Below are 19,133 nucleotides of genomic sequence, written 5' to 3'. Positions count from 1 at the left end.
TATAATGCTAATGGAATTCAAGAAGGGTTGGACTTAGTCTATTTGTGACAATGTAGAGACTCTAGGCTGATTTATGACTTCAGCAATAGAGTGATCAACGCTTGGAATTCACTTCCTGACTGTTGTTTCTTTCCCAAACCCCAAAATCTTCAACCTTAGATTGTCTACAGTTGACCTCTCCCCATTTCTAAGAGGTCTGTAAGGAACGTGCATAAGCACACCATTGTGCCTACCATCCCTGTCCTACTGTCCTCTTTTATCATTACTTTCTATATTATGTTTAAACTACTATCCTATACTTGGGGGAAAGATCAAAAGCAACATGAGAAAATATTATTTTACTGAAAGAGTAGTAGATCCTTGGAACAAACTTCCAGCAGACGTGGTAGATAAATCCACAGTAACTGAATTTAAACATGCCTGGGATAAACATATATCCATCCTAAGATAAAATACAGAAAATAGTATAAGGGCAGACTAGATGGACCATGAGGTCTTTTTCTGCCGTCAGACTTCTATGTTTCTATGTTTCTATGACAAACAAACAAACAAACAAACAAACAAACAAATAAATAAAAAAAAGTAAATAAAATGATTCCTCTTCTGACTTTATCCCTGGTTTCTGCCACTCCTTGTACAGGAAAGCTCCAAAGCTCACTGGGTATAGTAGTGTTTTACATGAAAATATCTTGTCTGTCTGTCTGTTGTCTACCTATCTCTATAAAAATAAGACCCAACTGGAAAATAAACCCTAGCACAGGGGTGTCGAATTCACAGCCCATGGACTGGATGTTTCAGGTGCTGGACATGTCCATCCCATTTTAGCAAAGGTGGGGGGGGGGGAATTATGATATATCATATAATGAAGTGTTGTCACAAGCTTGACACCCCTGCCCTAGCTTGATTTTTCAGCATGCTTATAATTTAAGCCCTAACTCCAAAATAAGCCCCAGTTAAGATTGTAAATCAGACAGATCATTTAGTACCATATTTTCCCCAAAATAAGACCTAATTGGAAAATAAGCCAATATAATTCATCATTGAAACAATAATATCCAAAGAAAAAAGTCTGAGAGAACAGTGGAACATAACGAAAGTTGACTTCTGCACTGAAGGGTCATGTGGGTAAGCCTTAAATAGTGTAGGGGTGTGGCCAATTGTTCTACAAATCTATTCATGCAGAGACCTCCTCTTGCTTAGCCACTCCTGCCTTCTAGCAGCTCTGCATGCCCTAGCATCAAGAAGATGCTTCTCCTCTTCTCCTGAGTCACTCATGTACACCTTGGGAGGTGCAGAAGGCCCTGGTTGGCTTTCAGCCTCTGACATCACATCTTCTCTGACCTCCTCACTATTGGACTTGGGTGCCCGGTACACAGGCCTAGGGCACCGCTGGATCCTTGAGATCTGTGACGAGCTGCGTGGGATGCAGACGGGCCACAAAAATATGACCCAGTCTTATTTTCGGGAAAATACGGGAATCATCTATCTAAGCCTTTATCTTATAACCAACTCTTGGCAGCACCCAACCACTTACTTCCTAACCAATGTTTTGGTACTAAATAGAGCTACAAAAACCTAAATTTTGAAGAGCCAACACTGGTCAACATACAGAACACCAAATTTAATACATCAGCAATCCAGTTCAATATATGACAACTTTCTAGGATTAATGAATCCAATGCACTCTGGCCAAAGGTACTGTTTTTACTGTATTGTGAGTGGTGGTGGTGCTAGCTGAATACTTGAAAGGAAGAAGCAGAAAGAAGCAAAGGATGCTTGGGATTCAGAGATGTAACACGAAATGCAAGAGGAAGCCATCTCTTTCTGTATCCTACTGTAATTGCAGGTTCCAACCTTTCCATACTCTTTGCACAGCATTGTGACAAAAATGTTAATTCCGTCTCCTCCATGTAAGCAATACAAGGTACCGGTAATCACTCTCTTAGGGATGTATTCCAAAATATTCAGAAAGTGAATGCAAACCAATTTCTACTGAATGAATATTTTAGTCCAACTACAATTATATTTCTAGTCTGTAACCCCTGGATAGTTTGGGCCGTAGAATATGCAAAAAATAGTTGACAGCAAATGGAATTCTGCTTGTTTTAAGTTACTCTAATTAAATATATCTAGGTTTGTATAGAAATGTTGTTTCTACACAAACAATGATGTTGTTTCAGGAAGGAATGCTGATGTTTCAGGAAGGAATGCTGATGTTTCAGGAAGGAATGCTGCTACATTTCTACAAAACCCTGCAATTGAATATTTAAAAATCCTCCACAAGTTTGAAATGAAAAGGTTTTTTTTTTCTGGGCCACCTGAAAAGACCTTTCCAAGTAGCTGCCCCAGTTTCTTCAACAGGTCTGCCTACAGATCTGCAGAAACATTAGGGATGTATTTGTTTTACTAGTACTGTAATATTTCTGTTGGCTGCACAAAACAAACCATGCTGGGAGTCCAAAGGTAACCCTGAAGGAGAAATATTTGGATCAAGCAAGTTATTGTCAAAATAGAAGCAAATGAAGCGACAAATGCATTTCCTTATGTTGCTCTGCAGATCGGGGTACATGCGACCACTTTCTACTGGTTATTCATACCTAAGCCCAGAGGCCCTTTAGGATGACATTCACCTGTTTTGCCCTGCTAGGTGGTGACAAAATACTCTGTCCTTGCTCTCCTGGGCTTCATGACTTCCATAGTTTCCAGTCAACCCTCCAGAGCCTTTCTCAGATACTCACCCATGTAGCCAACAGTCCCAACCCGACCTTTTATCGTCTGTCCTTCCGGAACATGAACAGCTAGTCCCAGGTCAGAAATGCGGATGTGACCTTGTTTGGGGGGGGGGGGGGGGAAGAGTTGTGAGAATGCCTTGTTTAGAGATTTCCCTCCCTTGCTATAAAAGGGGAGTAAGTAGCATCAATGCTACAAACTCACAGGACGGGATCAATCGGTCTGTGAAAAACATTTGCTCACCATGGTCATCCAGTAGAATATTCTCAGGCTTCAAGTCCCTGGAGAGGAACAAGGATTTATAAGAATAACATCATCAAGAGGTTCACACATATTTATCGATACCTTGGCTAAAATACTGGTCAGGCAGGACTAGTTTCCTTAGATTTCGCCAACACGTACTTTCCCCTCTGCCCAGTTTCTGAACAATAGCTGTTCGTTTTACGGTTAACAGCACTCAAAGTATTTCTGAGATGATCCCCCGCTGAGTTCCAGCTCTGCCCAGAAGATAAGTGCATTCTCACCTGTAAACTATCCTCTCTCGGTGGAGATCCTCCAAGCCACAGCAGATCTCAGCCGCGTAGAAAACAGCCCGGGGCTCTTCAAATCCTGCTTCTCCCATGTGGTAGATGTGGAACTTCAGGTCTCCACCGTTCATGAGAGTCAGGACCAAGCAGAGAGCATCTTTTGTTTCATAGGCATAGGCCAAACTCACCTACAACAAAACCAGGTCGGTTCAGGACTAGAACAAACCTAAAATAGCTCCAGAAAGCACAGCACCCAGACACAAATAGGAAGAGCTGGTGACTATTCACCTTTACAAGCACCCTGAATATACAGAGAAAGAGAAAGCTCTTGAAACAAGGTGTTATTCAAGTAGGCATTAATGGTAGTTAATAGTTAATTGTCTGCTATCAAGTTTAATGTAAAGTTAAGTGGTGCAGAGCAGCTAAAAACAAAGGAGGAAACAGCAGGAGTAGTGAAAAGGCCAAATACAAAGAGGTCAGTGCAATAAGACACTGTTCTATTGGTTTCTATTCAGTGAAACAAGGACAACTGCAGGTAGGTAAGGTTGCTCAGTTATCTCTCTGCATCCTCTTTGGGATCTTGAGCTGGTTTCAATAAAAGCTTCAGCGGGAAGTTCAGCAGATTGCAGGCAAGGCCAATTGTCTGCTCTCTCCCATCAAATATGGTCTGATTTAGAATCGGCTGGGAAGGACAGGACCCATGCAGATAAGCCTACCTATGTGCCATGAGCCATGGTGCCATAGTGGTTAGACTGCAGTCCTGCAGGCTATTTCTACTGCCTGAGGGCTGCCTACAATTTGACAGTTCAAATCTCACCAGAGTCAAGGTTGACTCAGCCTTCCAGCCTTCTGAGATTGGAAAATGAGGACCCAGATTGTTGGGGGCAATATGCTGACTCTGTAAACCGCTTAGAGGGGGCTGTAAAAGCACTGTGAAGCGGTACATAAGGCTAAGTGCTATTGCTATTGTTATGTAGCCTAGGTTTTGGGTGCTGCACATTGACACTGGGACTAAAGCCATGGAAGAATTTTGCCATCATTTTGTTAAATGTAAGTGTAAAATGGAAGGAAGGAAGGAAGGAAGGAAGGAAGGAAGGAAGGAAGGAAGGAAGGAAGGAAGGAAGGAAGGAAGGGTGAATGGTCAAAGATGAAGGCTGGGAAAGTTATAGTTAGATGGAATGATAATATTCTTAGCACAATAGAGAGGTGAGAAGCTTAAAAAGCAAAATATGCCAACTGCTGCATGGACATAGTTTTCAGGAACCAACAGGTATATAGAGGTACATTAAAAATGTTACCCTGATATAGATTTAACTCTCTATATTTTCCTCTTCCCACCTCATGCCCTAATTGCTTTGTCTTATTTTTTTCTAACTCCTTCTCTGTAATCTGCCTAATGTCTCAATCCCAAAAAGGTGTAGCGTGATGGATCTCTATGTACAATATGTAACCCTTAGACCAGTGTTTCCCAACCTTGGCAACTTGAAGATATCTAGACTTCAACTCCCAGAATTCCTCAGCCAACATTTGCTGGCTGGGGAATTCTGGAAGTTGAAGTCCAAATATCTTCAAGTTGCCAAGGTTGGGAAACACTGCCTTAGACATATGGAAGAGGGAGTAGCATTATAGGTAAAATTGTCCATTATCATTCAGACCTTCCACAAAGCATTTACTGGCAGTTCAAGATCCCATCTAAAAAAAAAAGAAAGATCCCACATAAACTGATGTCTGAGAGAGGCCAGAAGTCCTGTAGGGGCTGTAGGTTTAGCATTATAGGTTTATAGGCCAGGAGGGGGAAAGCCCAATAGAGTTGCCACTGGGGTAAGGAAATCCCTCTTACTTTATCCCAGGTGTGTCAAACTCGATTCACGGTGGCGTCACGTGATGTATCGTGACTTTTCCTCCCTTTGCTAAATTGGGTGTGGTAGTGGCCAGTGCGTGACGCTTCAGCCCACGGCCTGCAAGTTTGACAGCCCTGCTTTAGCCCCTGTCCATCACGGAGCAGGGGCAGCAAGTAACGGTATGACCAACCCTCTCTCAAACCCCGGGCAGAAATAAAACAGTTCCTATGTACTTACTACAAACCTACTGTTCACTTTCTCCAGTATCTGCTTCTCGTTTAAGGTCATGGCTTCTCCTTTCCGTTTTTTTATCCGCTTTTTCTCAAGCTTCTTGCAGGCGTACATCTTTCCGGTGGCTCGCACCTGGCAAGCACAAACCTTGAGGGGGAGAAATTAAGGGGTGATGGTTTTCGCAGTTCACGGGATTTTATCAGCTTTATCAGTTAAGTGGCTTATTGGGTCCTGAAGTCATTACTTTGATATATTCAAGCAAAAATGCTGCGATACCTTAGCGGTTAAATCGTTTACAAAAGCCTTGGCTTTTACTGCAAAACAAAACAAAAAATGAGTCCATGACCTTTCTGCTGAGAATAATATGACCGTCTTGAAGCTCAGATTCAAACATAAATAAATGGGTTAAGAATTCTTTCTTGCTGAATCCTTTTGTGTTTCGCAGCCATCAGCATTCCCCTGGTTGCAAAGCTTGGGGCATCCAATGTAGGAAGCAGCAAGAAAGTGCTTTAATTTAATTTAATCAATTTATAAGCCGTCCATCTCCTGATGGACTAAGAGTGGCGTAGAACAATAAAATTTAAATGTTTAGCATATCAATCAAGCTGTTCAGAAAGGTACGTGTGATCACCAACAGCTCAAATAACCAAGATCACATTATTGTGGAATTCTTATTCAGAAGCAGAAAATTATTCCATACGGTAGGTTCCCAAAAGCAGGCAGGAGAGCTGCTTCCTCGGGGTTGGTCAATTACATACCTCTCCAAAGCCTCCCTTCCCCAGCACACGGTATTGACGGAAAGTGTTCTTGGTTACATGCCGCCTAATAGGCAAAACAAAGGTCAGTTGCGCATTAGAAAGGCGAAGTGTTAATTCTATTCCCTTTTAATCAGTACAACATGCAAGCAAGATTTTATTTTAAATGAGCCCCATGAACCGGAATAAAAAAGGAATCAAGTTCCAGCAGGTTAATGATGAAAAATCCTGATGAGGATTTTCATGGCATCGGACCGGAATATCTCCGGGACCGCCTTCTGCCACACGAATCCCAGTGACCGATTAGGTCCCACCGAGTTGGCCTTCTCCGGATCCCGTCGACTAAACAATGTCGTCTGGAGGGTCCCAGGGGAAAAGCCTTCTCTGTGGCGGCCCCGACCCTCTGGAACCAGCTCCCCCCAGAGATTAGAACTGCCCCCACCCTCCTTGCCTTCTGTAAATTCCTTAAAACTCACCTCTGCCGTCAGGCATGGGGGAATTGAGGCATTCCCCCTCCCTCCCCCGGGCCTATATAATTTATGTATGGTGTGTATGACTGGTTTAATAATGGGTTTTTTAAATGTTTTTTAAATTTATTAGGTTTGTTGTGAATTGTCTTATTGTATGCTGTGAGCCGCCCCGAGTCTACGGAGAGGGGCGGCATACAAATCTAATAAATAAATAATAAGAAGAAGAATTCATTTTCGTTATGTGACCAAGATTCCCCTTCCTATCCAACAGCCAGCAATATTGTTAAGGGCAGGAAACGGGCTCTTTAAGCTATATATATTGTATAAACAATAGGCCCCAAAGAAGCTGGACGACAAGTACCACAGAGTCCATAACAAAGATTTACCTTTCCAGATACTTCCACTGCAGGAAGCGGTTGAAATAAACACTGTCGAGATAATCTGTGAATGGTGCCACACTCAGGTAGTCATGGATGAGCCTAGAAAAGAACTAGATCTTCTTAGGGAAATTGAAGTCATCCCCATGCAGAAAAATAAAGATAATGTCAGATGCTTCTTTGTTCAAAAACGTGACTGGGCACAAGGTGGAAAACCGTCACGGAATTAGGAAAACTCATAATTTCATTACCTTAGGAAGGCCAAAGATATAACACTCAACTTAGATAGCGCTAGGAAAGTGATTCTCATTTACAGAAAAAGCAGAAGTTCATTGATTCATTACATGTTTGATAAAACTTTTTTTTTGACAGATGCAGAGGACTAGAAGATCTCTGCTAAACAAATTTGGGCCAGTACTTGTCAGGCCAAATAATATAAGAGGTTTGAGATATAGAAAGTCCTTATTTCTATATGCCCTGCCTCTCTTGAAATCAATATAAGGACGCACAGTGTCTAAGGAATCTATAATATGGTTGATAATGAGGTTGCCAACTGGCTTACTTTGGTGGAGCATACCTTCAGCTATCTATTATTATTATTATTATTATTATTATTATTATTAATTAATTATAATATTTATTAATAAATAAATAAATAATAAATTATTTATTTTTAATTATATATTATAATTATTAAAAAATATTATTTTACTGAAAGAGTAGTAGATGCTTGGAACAAACTTCCAGCAGACGTGGTTGGTAAATCCACAGTGACTGAATTTAAACATGCCTGGGATAAACATATATCCATCCTAAGATAAAATACAGGAAATAGTATAAGGGCAGACTAGATGGACCATGTGGTCTTTTTCTGCCATCAATCTTCTATGTTTCTAATGAAGGTATAATGTTTTCCAGGGACAAAAAGTGTGACTCAAAAGAAAATGTCTGGATCTGAAATACAAGGTTAGGATCTCTCCTCCCCCACCCCTCCCAGTTATCAAACTTCCAACAGCTCTGCTAATGATCTAAACATCACTTATTAAGATGTGACTAAAGATGTTTTGTTCTGTTGCCTAGCAGCTCTTCTATGATAGGGAAATGAATGATATCATAGAACAAGTTCTAACATTTATCAGTAATGAATTATCCAATGCTTTTGGTGAAGAGAAAGTTTAGATCTTGTTGGGCTGCCAATTGTTGTCCAGAAAAATATACAGAGCATTAATCAAATTCCACCTATTCTCTCCACTCACTTGGTAGATTCCTTAAAGAGTTCTTTACTTGGTTCCTGCTCCAGTTGCTCAGAACAGAGATTCACTAGCTCCAAGGGCACTTCAGGGACGTGGTCCGCACTCTAAGGGCAAAGCATTAGTGTCAAATGATGAATTCACAGTTCTGCAAGAAGCAACAAGCCCCCCTCCTGAAGCACCAGTTCCTGGCAGAATTATTGTGGGGCTGGAGGGAATGGAACAAGGCAACAGTAGGAATAGACAGGAAGACATTACTGTAGCCTCTTGCTGTTTCTCCCTGCATTGCCAGATCTTTAGAGTTTATTGTAGGATACTAACTTTTGCAATGAACGATTAGTGCTATTGATTGCTATTCTACAAGGACCAGGTGTTGAATAAGAAAGGGCTGAATTAAATACAGTGGTACCTCTACTTACAAACTTAATTCGTTCCGTGACCAGGTTCTTAAGCAGAAAAGTTTGTAAGAAGAAGCAATTTTTCCCATAGGAATCAATGTAAAAGCAAATAATGTGTGTGATTGGGGAAACCACAGGGAGGGTGGAGGCCATGTTTCTTCCCAGGAGATTCCTAGAGAGGCCCCAAGGAGGCTTCTCCCTGCCTTTTCCGGCCCTGTTTCCTCCCAGGAGATTCCTAGAGAGGCCCCAAGGAGGCTTCTCCCTGCCTTTTCCGGTCCTGTTTCCTCCCAGGAGATTCCTAGAGAGGCCCCATGGAGGCTTCTCCCTGCCTTTTCCGGTCCTGTTTCCTCCCAGGAGATTCCTAGAGAGGCCCCACAGCCTCTCCCCATCTTTTCTGGCCCTGTTTCCTCCCAGGAGATTCCTAGAGAGGCCCTATAGAGGCTTCTCCCTGCCTTTTCCGGTCCTGTTTCCTCCCAGGAGATTTCTAGAGAGGCCCCACAGCCTCTCCCCATCTTTTCCGGCCCTGTTTCCTCCCAGATTCCTAGAGAGGCCCCAAGGAGGCTTCTCCCTGCCTTTTCCGGCCCTGTTTCCTCCCAGGAGATTCCTAGAGAGGCCCCAAGGAGGCTTCTCCCTGCCTTTTCCGGTCCTGTTTCCTCCCAGGAGATTCCTAGAGAGGCCCCATGGAGGCTTCTCCCTGCCTTTTCCGGTCCTGTTTCCTCCCAGGAGATTCCTACAGAAGCCCCACAGCCTCTCCCCATCTTTTCTGGCCCTGTTTCCTCCCAGGAGATTCCTAGAGAGGCCCCATGGAGGCTTCTCCCTGCCTTTTCCGGTTACAGTTTCGGAGGCTCGGGTTTGTAAGTGGAAAATGGTTCTTGAGAAGAGGCAAAAAAATCTTGAACACCCAGTTCTTATCTAAAAGAGTTTGTAAGTAGAGACATTTGTATGTAGAGGTACCACTGTACTATCATCATCATCATCATCATCATCATCATCATCATCATCATCACCACATTCATCTCAAGATTGCCATGTTGTGGCCATCATGCCAATCTACACACCCACACCCACACACACACACTACAAAGCCCCGAAAAAGGATAAATAGAGTTTTCAGTAAGGCAATTGCACTTCCCAAAGCCCAGCTTATTAATAGAGTAACTCACAAGTTACTCCCTTGGCTCCTTTGCTTGGTTGCCACAACCCGAAAAGCCTCTCACCTGAGGATTCAAATACGCTTCGATCAGGCTCTTCCCACATTCTTTACGTTTCTCATCCGGGGTCACTTCATATTCGGCCTGAAATGAGAGCAAGAAGGCGCCATTGTTACAGATCCCTGCTAGAAATAAAAACACAGCTTGGAAGATTCAAACCAGGGAATTCTATGTGGAGAGAGGCAGCCCAGGGAGAATATTCCTTGTGTGTTCCAGTATCACTTGAAGAGAACCCACTATTGCAGTACGTTTCAGGGATAACACTAGACTCTGCTCTGAAGAGAGCACAACAAGGAAGTACCGTGGTTCCCCGAAAATAAGGCACCGTCTTATATTAATTTTTGCTCCAAAAGTTGTGCTACGTCTTATTTTCAGGGGGTGCCTTATATTTCTCAAATAAGACAAATTCACAGGCAGAAAAGCTGACACCCCCAAAGAAAGTGTACGGTACCTGTCAGTATGGCACCCACACACACACACAATGGCACTTATATGGTACAACAGTATACTCCCGCTATTGCAGCTTCCGGCCACCAGAGGAACTACAGTCTACGCACTGTAGTGGAGACTGTAATGGCGGTGAGACAGCAGCAGACTGTGTCTGCTGTACTGGACGATACAAAGCGATGGAAGGGGCCAGCAGGGGACGCCACATTATTACGGTACCGCTATGAACAGCTTTGAATGGTACCGTATGTTTTTCCACCGTACCGTATGTAAACTTGACTACGCCTTATTTTCGGGGGGTGCCTTATATTAGCAAATTCTGCAAAACCTCTGACATGCCTTACTTTCGGGGTACGTCTTATTTTCGGGGAAACAGGGTAGCAACAGAGCTAGGCACACAATTTGAAACGGATGCACTGTAGGACCCCCCTATGCAAAAAATGTGCAGTTGGTGCCCCCGTCCCCTTCAGGCACTGAGTTGTGCTTACCACAGCATCCAGGAACTTGACACAGCGCATGAGTTCTAGTCGTGTGTCACAAAACTGCCGGAACAGCAGACGTCCAATCGGCTGTTTATTACACAAACTGTGGTAGTCCCGCTCTGAAAGCAAAACAAACACAATCTCATTATGAAAATGCTCGAATCCTCCTTCATTGTGATTTGGCTTTGAGTGTTTTCATAATGAGACCAGGAGACAACACTTACAACCACTTTCCAACACATTGACTGGCTGGCAGAGAATTTTGAAAGTTGCAATTTGAACACATCATTGGGGGGATATGGGAATGTGCCACTTTGGGGAGGCGGTGCAGAATCATTTATGACATCTAAAACCAAATCCACAATTGCCCTGGAAAAGCTGTATTTTCACACTGAACAGTCTCCAGAAAAGAAATCTTGCATTTCTTGTCAAATAACCTTTCCGTAGTTGTATGGCATCTCCTTTGTCTAACAAGATTCCAAGCAGGCTTTCCCTAAGAGAAAATCAGCTCAACTAATTGGTCCCAGAGAAGATCTGGTATTTTGTTTTAACCTCCTGTTGACTATTCTCAGCTAGGGAAGAAAGGAGAGGATCCTTCTCAGACCCTAACCTCATCTCTATTCATGACTTTTGCCGTTCCCCCTTTTCTTTCTTTAGCACAGACCCATAGAATACGAGGGTCACCCAGAAAGTAATGCACCATATTTTTTTCCTTCAACAATTGAGCACAATGAAACTTACACACAAGAAAGAATGATTTTTCTTCTACACTCCCTATTTTTCCACGTAATCTCCATCCTGTTCTATGGCCTTCCTCCAGCGAGACACAAGGGCGTGTATGCCCTGTCGGTACCACTCCTTGTTCTGGTCACGAAGCCATTTCTGAACTGTGCAAATCACCTCTTCACCCTCACTCTCTGTGCCCAGTGACTAACCATACTTTGGTCGACTGCAGATTCTCCATAAACTGTACACAAATGTTTGTGAATATTCCCAACAGTTTCTTTCTCCGCAGTGAGAAATTCAATGACGACACGCTGCTTGTAATGTACATCACTTACAGACGCCATTTCGAAACACTGCTGCAGCTACGCTATCTGTCTGAAGAAATGCAAAATTTACACACGCACTCCTGACAATTCAAGTAATATATATCTAACGTTTTGTATTCGTACCATTACTGTAGGCCAGCGGTCCCCAAACTACGGCCCGGGGGCTGGATGCGGCCCGCTGAGGCAATTTATCCAGCCTGCGGCAGCACACGAGATTTTACATGGAGCCGGGCATTGGAGTTGGGGGCGGGGAACGCCGAAAGTGCGAGGCCGGCTAAAGTTTTTCTTTTTTTGAGTGGCGAAGGTTTTTCTTATTCTGAATGTTGCACGTGCGTGCGCACTCCTCATCCCCTTGTGGGCTGGCAGGGGGATGGGGGCGGACAGACTACAACCGAGAGGCTCGGCACCCGCCCATTCGCAGCTCCCTTTCCTTATTGCACTTTCTATGGCTGCCTGGCTGGGCTGCCCGAAGGGAAGTGGCAGATCCCGCTCGAGGAACTCGCGGAGACTGCTGCCGGCTTGGCTGGAGGCGACGGCGGTGGGTGAAAGAAAGAGCCATGCCCGCGCCCGCCCGCAAGGGATTTTTTTTATAGTCCAGTCCTACAACAGTCTGAGGGACAGTGAACTGGCCCCCTGTGTAAAAAGTTTGGGGACCCCTGCTGTAGGCTGAGAAAAAAAATGTGATGCATTACTTTCTGGGCAACCCTCATATATAGACAATGAGAATACTGTACTGTATTATTCCAATCTTGAGAATTTCCGACTTGTATCAATTTATATGTCAGAATAATATCCTCTTTCCTTTGTGATCTCACATAGTATTTCTTTGAATGTAGACTTGTATTGCGATCTCCCTGGTCCTAGACCAACCTGAATTATTTCATAGTAGCTACAGATACCCCACAAATGCAAACAATTGCAGAGTTGAGTTTGAATATATCAAACGTTTCGTATGTACTTCATAGCAGTAGATTATTTCTTTTAAGTGCTTAGTATTCCTCGCATCATTAATTATCAGTAATTCTGTACTTTGTTTTCTGCCACTTTCTTTCTCTCCACAAATGTCAGTACAACATCCAGTCTGAAGAGGTTTTCCTCCAGTATTACCTCCATTTGTTTAGTAATTAGACTTTATATTGAAGTCCAAAAAGAGGACCACTGCACAACTGTATTATCAAGAGTGAATGGAATTCAATGATTTTATGCTGTAAGCCTCCCAGAATTGCTTTGGAATGAGTTGGGCGACAAATAAATTTAATAAACAAACAATGGCTTCAAATTATGCTTGAAGTTTAGAGTCAAAAGCATTATCTGAGGACATTGGTTCTCAAAAACATGTTAACAAAGTTATGCAATGGACCTCATTTCTGAATATACTTCCAGGCTGGGATTTGGGGAAGACAAAGAGCAATTGCAATTTGTTAGGAACCTGTAAAGGCAGGTCAATAGTTCTGTGCCCAGCAAAACAATGTTTAAAGATTTTTCAAGTCGGTATTGAGCGAAAAGCCTAATTGTGGTCTGGTTTGTTTTCCAGATATCCCCTAAATTCGTGGTGTTGTTTTATTATCCTGCTGCATTGTTGGAATCAGGACGAATCATAATTTCCCAGGAAGCCTCTTGCCCATAAATCAGCCTGCCCCAACCCTCTCATGGCACATGTTGTAAGACTGTCCTTCTCTATGCAGCAGTTTCTCTAAGGAAGCTGTGGTTTCCTGAACTGTGAAGATAAACAACACCAACTCCAGAAACACGAGGGGGAGGGGCCACCTTGCAAACGAGCCATTTCTTCCTCTGATAGGAAATGAGTGCAAGGTGAGGGGTCCAGGGCCTGGCAGGATTATTCTCCCGCACTCAAGAACGTGGTCAGGCCAAACACAGGCAAGAGTTACGTGCTAGACAGAAGCTTCATATTTCTGACTGTAGCAGCTGATATTAAGCATATTAAGGTCTGGATCCGGTCCCCGGGCCTTGAGTTTGACACCCCTGATCTAGATAGACATCAAGGTTTTAATGTGTACCATCTCTACATATATAGCAGCATTCATTGTGTTATCTTTTTTTTTTTTTAAATATAATTTTAATTGATTTTTATAGGTTTACAAAAAACAAACATATAACAGTGCACAGTGCTTGTGCCCATCACCAAACAACACCCCCCCCCCGTCACCCCCACCACCCCTACAGGAGGATTCAAAGAGGTTTAACTTGTTTATCTATCTATTAATCCTTGGCTCTATCTTGAGCAAATTTTACTAAAAGAGTGATTGTAGTTTATTTTTCGTATTTACATCACAGATTTTACTTAACATATAATCTTTTACCTTGTTCCATCGCACCATCAGCTTCTCTAATTTATTCTCATCAAAATTATTTAATCTTATTTCCATAATTTCAAAATATATGTGATCCACCATATACCCATACCAATTTTGTACTGTCCATTTTGTAGAATCTTTCCATCCTAAAACTATCACCGCTTGAGCACTTTCCAATGCTGCAGTTTTAATTTCCTTAAATTCTCCTAATTCCCTATATTTAATTAAAATTGCTGCTTCTTTTATAATAATCCAATTAATGTTTAACATTTTATTAATTTCATTCTGGACTACCTTCCAGAATTTCTGTATTTCTGCACACTCCCAGATCATATGCATAAATATTCCTTTTTTCTGGCACCCATGCCAACATTTGCTCTTCTCTTTCCCCTGGAAGTGTGCAATTTGTACAGGTGTATAATACCACTTATGTAAGATTTTTCTTCTCATCTCTTTAACTCTCGTATTTTTAATCATTCATTGTGTTATCTATATTTTTGCTAAACTCCAAATTGGGCATTAAAAGATCCTCGGGGGCTCAGTGGTTAGAAAGCAGTTTTCTATGCTACTTCTGCTGGCTTGCTGGCTGGCTGCAATTTGGCAGTTCAAATCCCACCAAGCTCAAGGTTGACTCAGCCTTCCATCCTTCAGGGTTGGATAAAACAGGGACCCAAATTGTTGGGGGCAATATGCTGACTCTATAAAACTGCTTAGCGAGGGCTGTAAACAGTGCTGGGCTCCTATGGGTATGGTCAGGTTCGCACTACCGGTAGTAAAATTTTATTCAGGTACACAGTACTGGTAGCAAAATTTTGTTTTTGTTTTTTTCTTATTTCCCCTTCTGGGCTCTGGGTATGTTTTTCCTATCGCAGTAAATGAGGTTGAATGTGTATAATTTTAGAAGAGCTGTGTGTGCATGTGTGTACATACACTTTATATAGTAGATAATCAGGGGTGGGCTACTGTCCGGATGGGGGAAACGCAATGGGGTAGCAAAAATGGAACTTCACCCCAGAACACCCAATTTGCACTGAAAGATGTTGAAACAAAATGCATAAGCCATGCCCACAGTGTGGTAGTAAAAATTTGGGTAGCCCTTTACTGGCTATAAAGCACTGTAAAATGGTATATAAGTCAAAGTGCGATTGCGATTGCTATAAAGAGAGTTGGAAAGGAAACAGCTAGATATTACTTCAATTTCAAGACGGAGAAAAGTGTACTTTTCAAATTAACTCAGATCAATATTATAATTCCCAAGAGAACAAATAGCTAGGCTACGCAGAAAATATTCAGGTTTTTAGGGTCAGCGTTGAAATTCTGGTTGAGATCCAAAACTTAATTTTCTTCTTCCATCAAATACGAGATAATGCATCAGAAGGAATAATTAAGTAAAACCACTCAAGGAAAAAGCTCAAACATTACTGTGGTCAGGACACAAAAGCCCTAATTCAATACACCATGGGGACAAACAAGAAAAACAGTTATACAGGAACAGAAGAGAAACTGGACTTAATGAGTCAGTGGTATAATAATATGATCTGTATTCAGTAGGTTCCATATTCAGTCTTTTGATTTGAGCTCCAAAGAATCACCGCAAAGTTTTGATGGACAACAATCCAACTCAATCTACAGCCTCCTTCTATTAGAATCAAAAATTCAGAACATACAGTCTTCCGAATAAGAAAAGACTTGCCATGATTCTATAAAAAAAAAGTTTTCAGCCAAGCTTAATTATGTCAGTGTAAATTTATCAACTGGTGCCACTTCTTTCAGATTCCATATTTAAAGTTCAAAAAGCCTCATGTACATGAACCGATTAATTCATTTTTTCAGGAAGAATGTTCTCAAATTCTAAGCAAGCAGAACCCCCAAACACTAACCAGACTGCGGTTTTCAAACAAGTAACAAAATTCCTTTCTGAGCAGTGATAGGAACTCACATTATTTTTTTCCCTTTTTTAAAATCTGTGCAAATAAATTTCTGCCCCAACCCCAACCCATTCCAGTAACACTTTATGTATGCCAGAGCGGAAAAACTGAAGTCAACAATTAGGGATTGGCATACACCAAAACTACCAGCCCCTTTGGTTTTCCTTAATGCAATTATAGTACTACGAAGTTTTTGTTTTTAAGAGAAAAAAGTATCAAAATAGTATGGTGCACAAAAACGTGACAAAAAGTCAAGTCTCATGTAATAGATTTCTTCAAACAAAAAACAGTAGTATTTTTAAAATCAAAAATATTTGTTTGTTTATAAAATATATATAACAGTCATAGAAACAGAGAAGTCTGACTGCAGAAAAAGACCTCATGGTCCATCTAGTCTGCCCTTATACTATTTTCTGTATTTTATCTTAGGATGGATATATGTTTATCCTAGGCATGTTTAAATTCAGTTACTGTGGATTTATCTACCACGTCTGCTGGAAGTTTGTTCCAAGGATCTACTACTCTTTCAGTAAAATAATATTTTCTCATGTTGCTTTTGATCTTTCCCCCAACTAACTTCACATTGTGTCCCCTTGTTCTTGTGTTCACTTTCCTATTAAAAACACTTCCCTCCTGAACCTTATTTAACCCTTTAACATATTTAAATGTTTCGATCATGTCCCCCCTTTTCCTTCTGTCCTCCAGACTATACAGATTGAGTTCATGAAGTCTTTCCTGATACGTTTTATGCTTAAGACCTTCCACCATTCTTGTGGCCCGTCTTTGGACCCGTTCAATTTTGTCAATACAGTGGTACCTCGAGATACGAGTTTAATTCGTTCCGGACCTGGGCTCTTAAGTCGAGCAGCTCTTATCTCGAACGACTTTTCCCCATAGGAATTAATGTAAATAATTTTAATTGGTTCCAGCCCTCAAAAAACTCACAAAGTTAGTCTAAATTATGCAGAAAGACATGTTTTTAATGAAGAAATGTACATGTACATATAAATGAATAATGAAGTTTCTTTCACTTAACTTGTAAACTTTCTTAAACTTTTAAATTTACATATGTTCAACTTCTCTGCCACCCAATCCTGTAGGACAGAGGTCCCCAACCCTTTTTGCACCAGGGACCAGCTTTAAGCGATCAAGAGAGGAATGGGTGAATGAATGGACGGAGGGTGGGAAGGAAGGAAGGAAAGAGGGAAGGGACAGGAACAGAGGAAGGAAGCAAGGAAACTTATGAAAGGGGAGAGTAAGAGAGGAATGAGTGAAGGGAGGGAGGGAGGGAGGGAAGAAGGTGGGAAGGAGAAAGAAAAGAAGAAATAGAGGAAGGGAAGGTAAAAGAGAGAAAGAAAAAGAGCAAGCAAGCAAGCAAGCAAGCAAGCAAGCAAGCAAGCAAGCAAGCAAGCAAGAAAGAAAGAAAGAAAGAAAGAAAGAAAGAAAGAAAGGGGGAAGGGACAGGAACAGAGGAAGGAAGCAAGGAAACTTATGAAAGGGGAGAGTAAGAGAGGAATGAGTGAAGGGAGGGAGGGAGGGAAGAAGGTGGGAAGGAGAAAGAAAAGAAGAAATAGAGGAATGGAAGGTAAAAGAGAGAAAGAAAAAGAGCAAGAAAGAAAGCAAGCAAGCAAGAAAGAAAGAAAGAAAGAAAGAAAGGGGGAAGGGACAGGAACAGAGGAAGGAAGCAAGGAAACTTATGAAAGGGGAGAGTAAGAGAGGAATGAGTGAAGGGAGGGAGGGAAGAAGGTGGGAAGGAGAAAGAAAAGAAGAAATAGAGGAAGGGAAGGTAAAAGAGAGAAAGAAAAAGAGCAAGAAAGAAAGAAAGAAAGAAAGAAAGGGGGAAGGGACAGGAACAGAGGAAGGAAGCAAGGAAACTTATGAAAGGGGAGAGTAAGAGAGGAATGAGTGAAGGGAGGGAGGGAGGGAAGAAGGTGGGAAGGAGAAAGAAAAGAAGAAATAGAAGGGAAGGTAAAAGAGAAAGAAAAAGAGCAAGAAAGAAAGCTGCAAGCACCCCCCCGAGCCCCCCAGGCCGGCTGCAACCTTTTAAAACACGTGCGCCGCTTCGCAGCTGTCTGCTGAAGCCGAACGCGGAAGTTAGCGTTTGGCTTCAGGAGACAGCTCCTTGGCGCTTGTATCTCAAATTTGGGCTTGTAAGTAGAACAAAAATATCTCTCCCCTCCCAGCTCTTATCTCGAGTTGCTCTTAAGTAGAGCAGCTCTTATGTCGGGGTTCCACTGTATCTTTTTGTAGGTGAGGTCTCCAGAATTGAACACAGTACTCCAAATGTGGTATCACCAGCGCTCTATATAGCGGGATCACAATCTCCCTCTTCCTGCTTGTTATACCTCTAGCTATGCAGTCCATCTTAAAACTGCCCACTTCATGCCCTATTGAAGTGGGAAAATGGTTACTAGATTTTTAAAGTTGCCTTAAAGAACCGCACAGACCTAAGCTTAAGCCTGTTCCTTAATTATCGAGACCCTAAGACAGTGATGGTGAACCTATGGCATTCGTGCCACAGGTAGCACACAGGGTCATATTTGAGGACATGCGAGGCATTGCCCTATGTCAGCTCCAGCACATATGTGCTCACTGGCCAGCTGATTTTCAGCCTTCTTTTTGGCCATTTTCTCTCTCTCTAGGTTTTAGCAAAACCTCAGGAGGTTTATTTGTGTGCGTCTCTCCCAGCCTCAGTTTCTTTGTCAGAAGTCTTCAGGAACTTGTTTGGCTTTGGACCGTTGCAGCCTTGGCCCATTTCTTCTGCAGCCGGCAAGGCCTTCCTGAAGGCATCTCTAGCCAATAACAGAGCTCCAAATCGATCCAGAACTCTGTTATCAGCTAGAGAGGCCTTCAGGACAGCATTGTCGGCTGAAATGGGCCAAGGTATGCGAGGCCTGGTTGCAACTATCTGAAGATAAGTAGCAGGGCAGCTCCACGTCCGTTTCATTTCCGAACTTCCAGGTGGCCTGTTGGGCCATTGTTCACCAGCTCCAGGTTTAAGAAGGCTTTCCTGAACCCTGAGGAGAGTGAAAACAGCCCAATGGGCCTACTGGAGGTTTCAGTGAGGCCTGTGCACAAGCCTGGGGGTGGGCAGCGCAGAGGGGAAGAGCATTGCATTA

At 42.4% G+C, this 19,133-nt stretch overlaps 1 protein-coding gene across 2 annotated transcripts in view; it reads right to left on the bottom strand.

Annotated features, from left to right (window-relative positions):
• The window catches only part of GRK6 (G protein-coupled receptor kinase 6), a 50,447-nt gene that overhangs the window by 14,909 nt on the left and 16,405 nt on the right, over positions 1–19,133 (bottom strand). For both annotated transcript variants that reach the window (XM_070735830.1, XM_070735829.1), the window contains exons 3-11: positions 10,726–10,838; positions 9,797–9,874; positions 8,188–8,288; positions 6,941–7,033; positions 6,088–6,151; positions 5,336–5,476; positions 3,255–3,445; positions 2,974–3,011; positions 2,739–2,828 (exon numbers count right to left, since the gene is read on the bottom strand). In XM_070735830.1, coding sequence (XP_070591931.1) covers positions 2,739–2,828; positions 2,974–3,011; positions 3,255–3,445; positions 5,336–5,476; positions 6,088–6,151; positions 6,941–7,033; positions 8,188–8,288; positions 9,797–9,874; positions 10,726–10,838 — 909 coding nt within the window. The remainder of the gene's footprint in view (positions 1–2,738; positions 2,829–2,973; positions 3,012–3,254; positions 3,446–5,335; positions 5,477–6,087; positions 6,152–6,940; positions 7,034–8,187; positions 8,289–9,796; positions 9,875–10,725; positions 10,839–19,133) is intronic.

The sequence above is a fragment of the Erythrolamprus reginae genome, chromosome 2, assembly GCF_031021105.1.
Source record: "Erythrolamprus reginae isolate rEryReg1 chromosome 2, rEryReg1.hap1, whole genome shotgun sequence".
Lineage (NCBI taxonomy): Eukaryota > Metazoa > Chordata > Lepidosauria > Squamata > Dipsadidae > Erythrolamprus > Erythrolamprus reginae.
The sequence above is the reverse complement of the archived record's forward strand: the minus strand, read 5'-3'. Positions and strand labels throughout refer to the sequence as shown.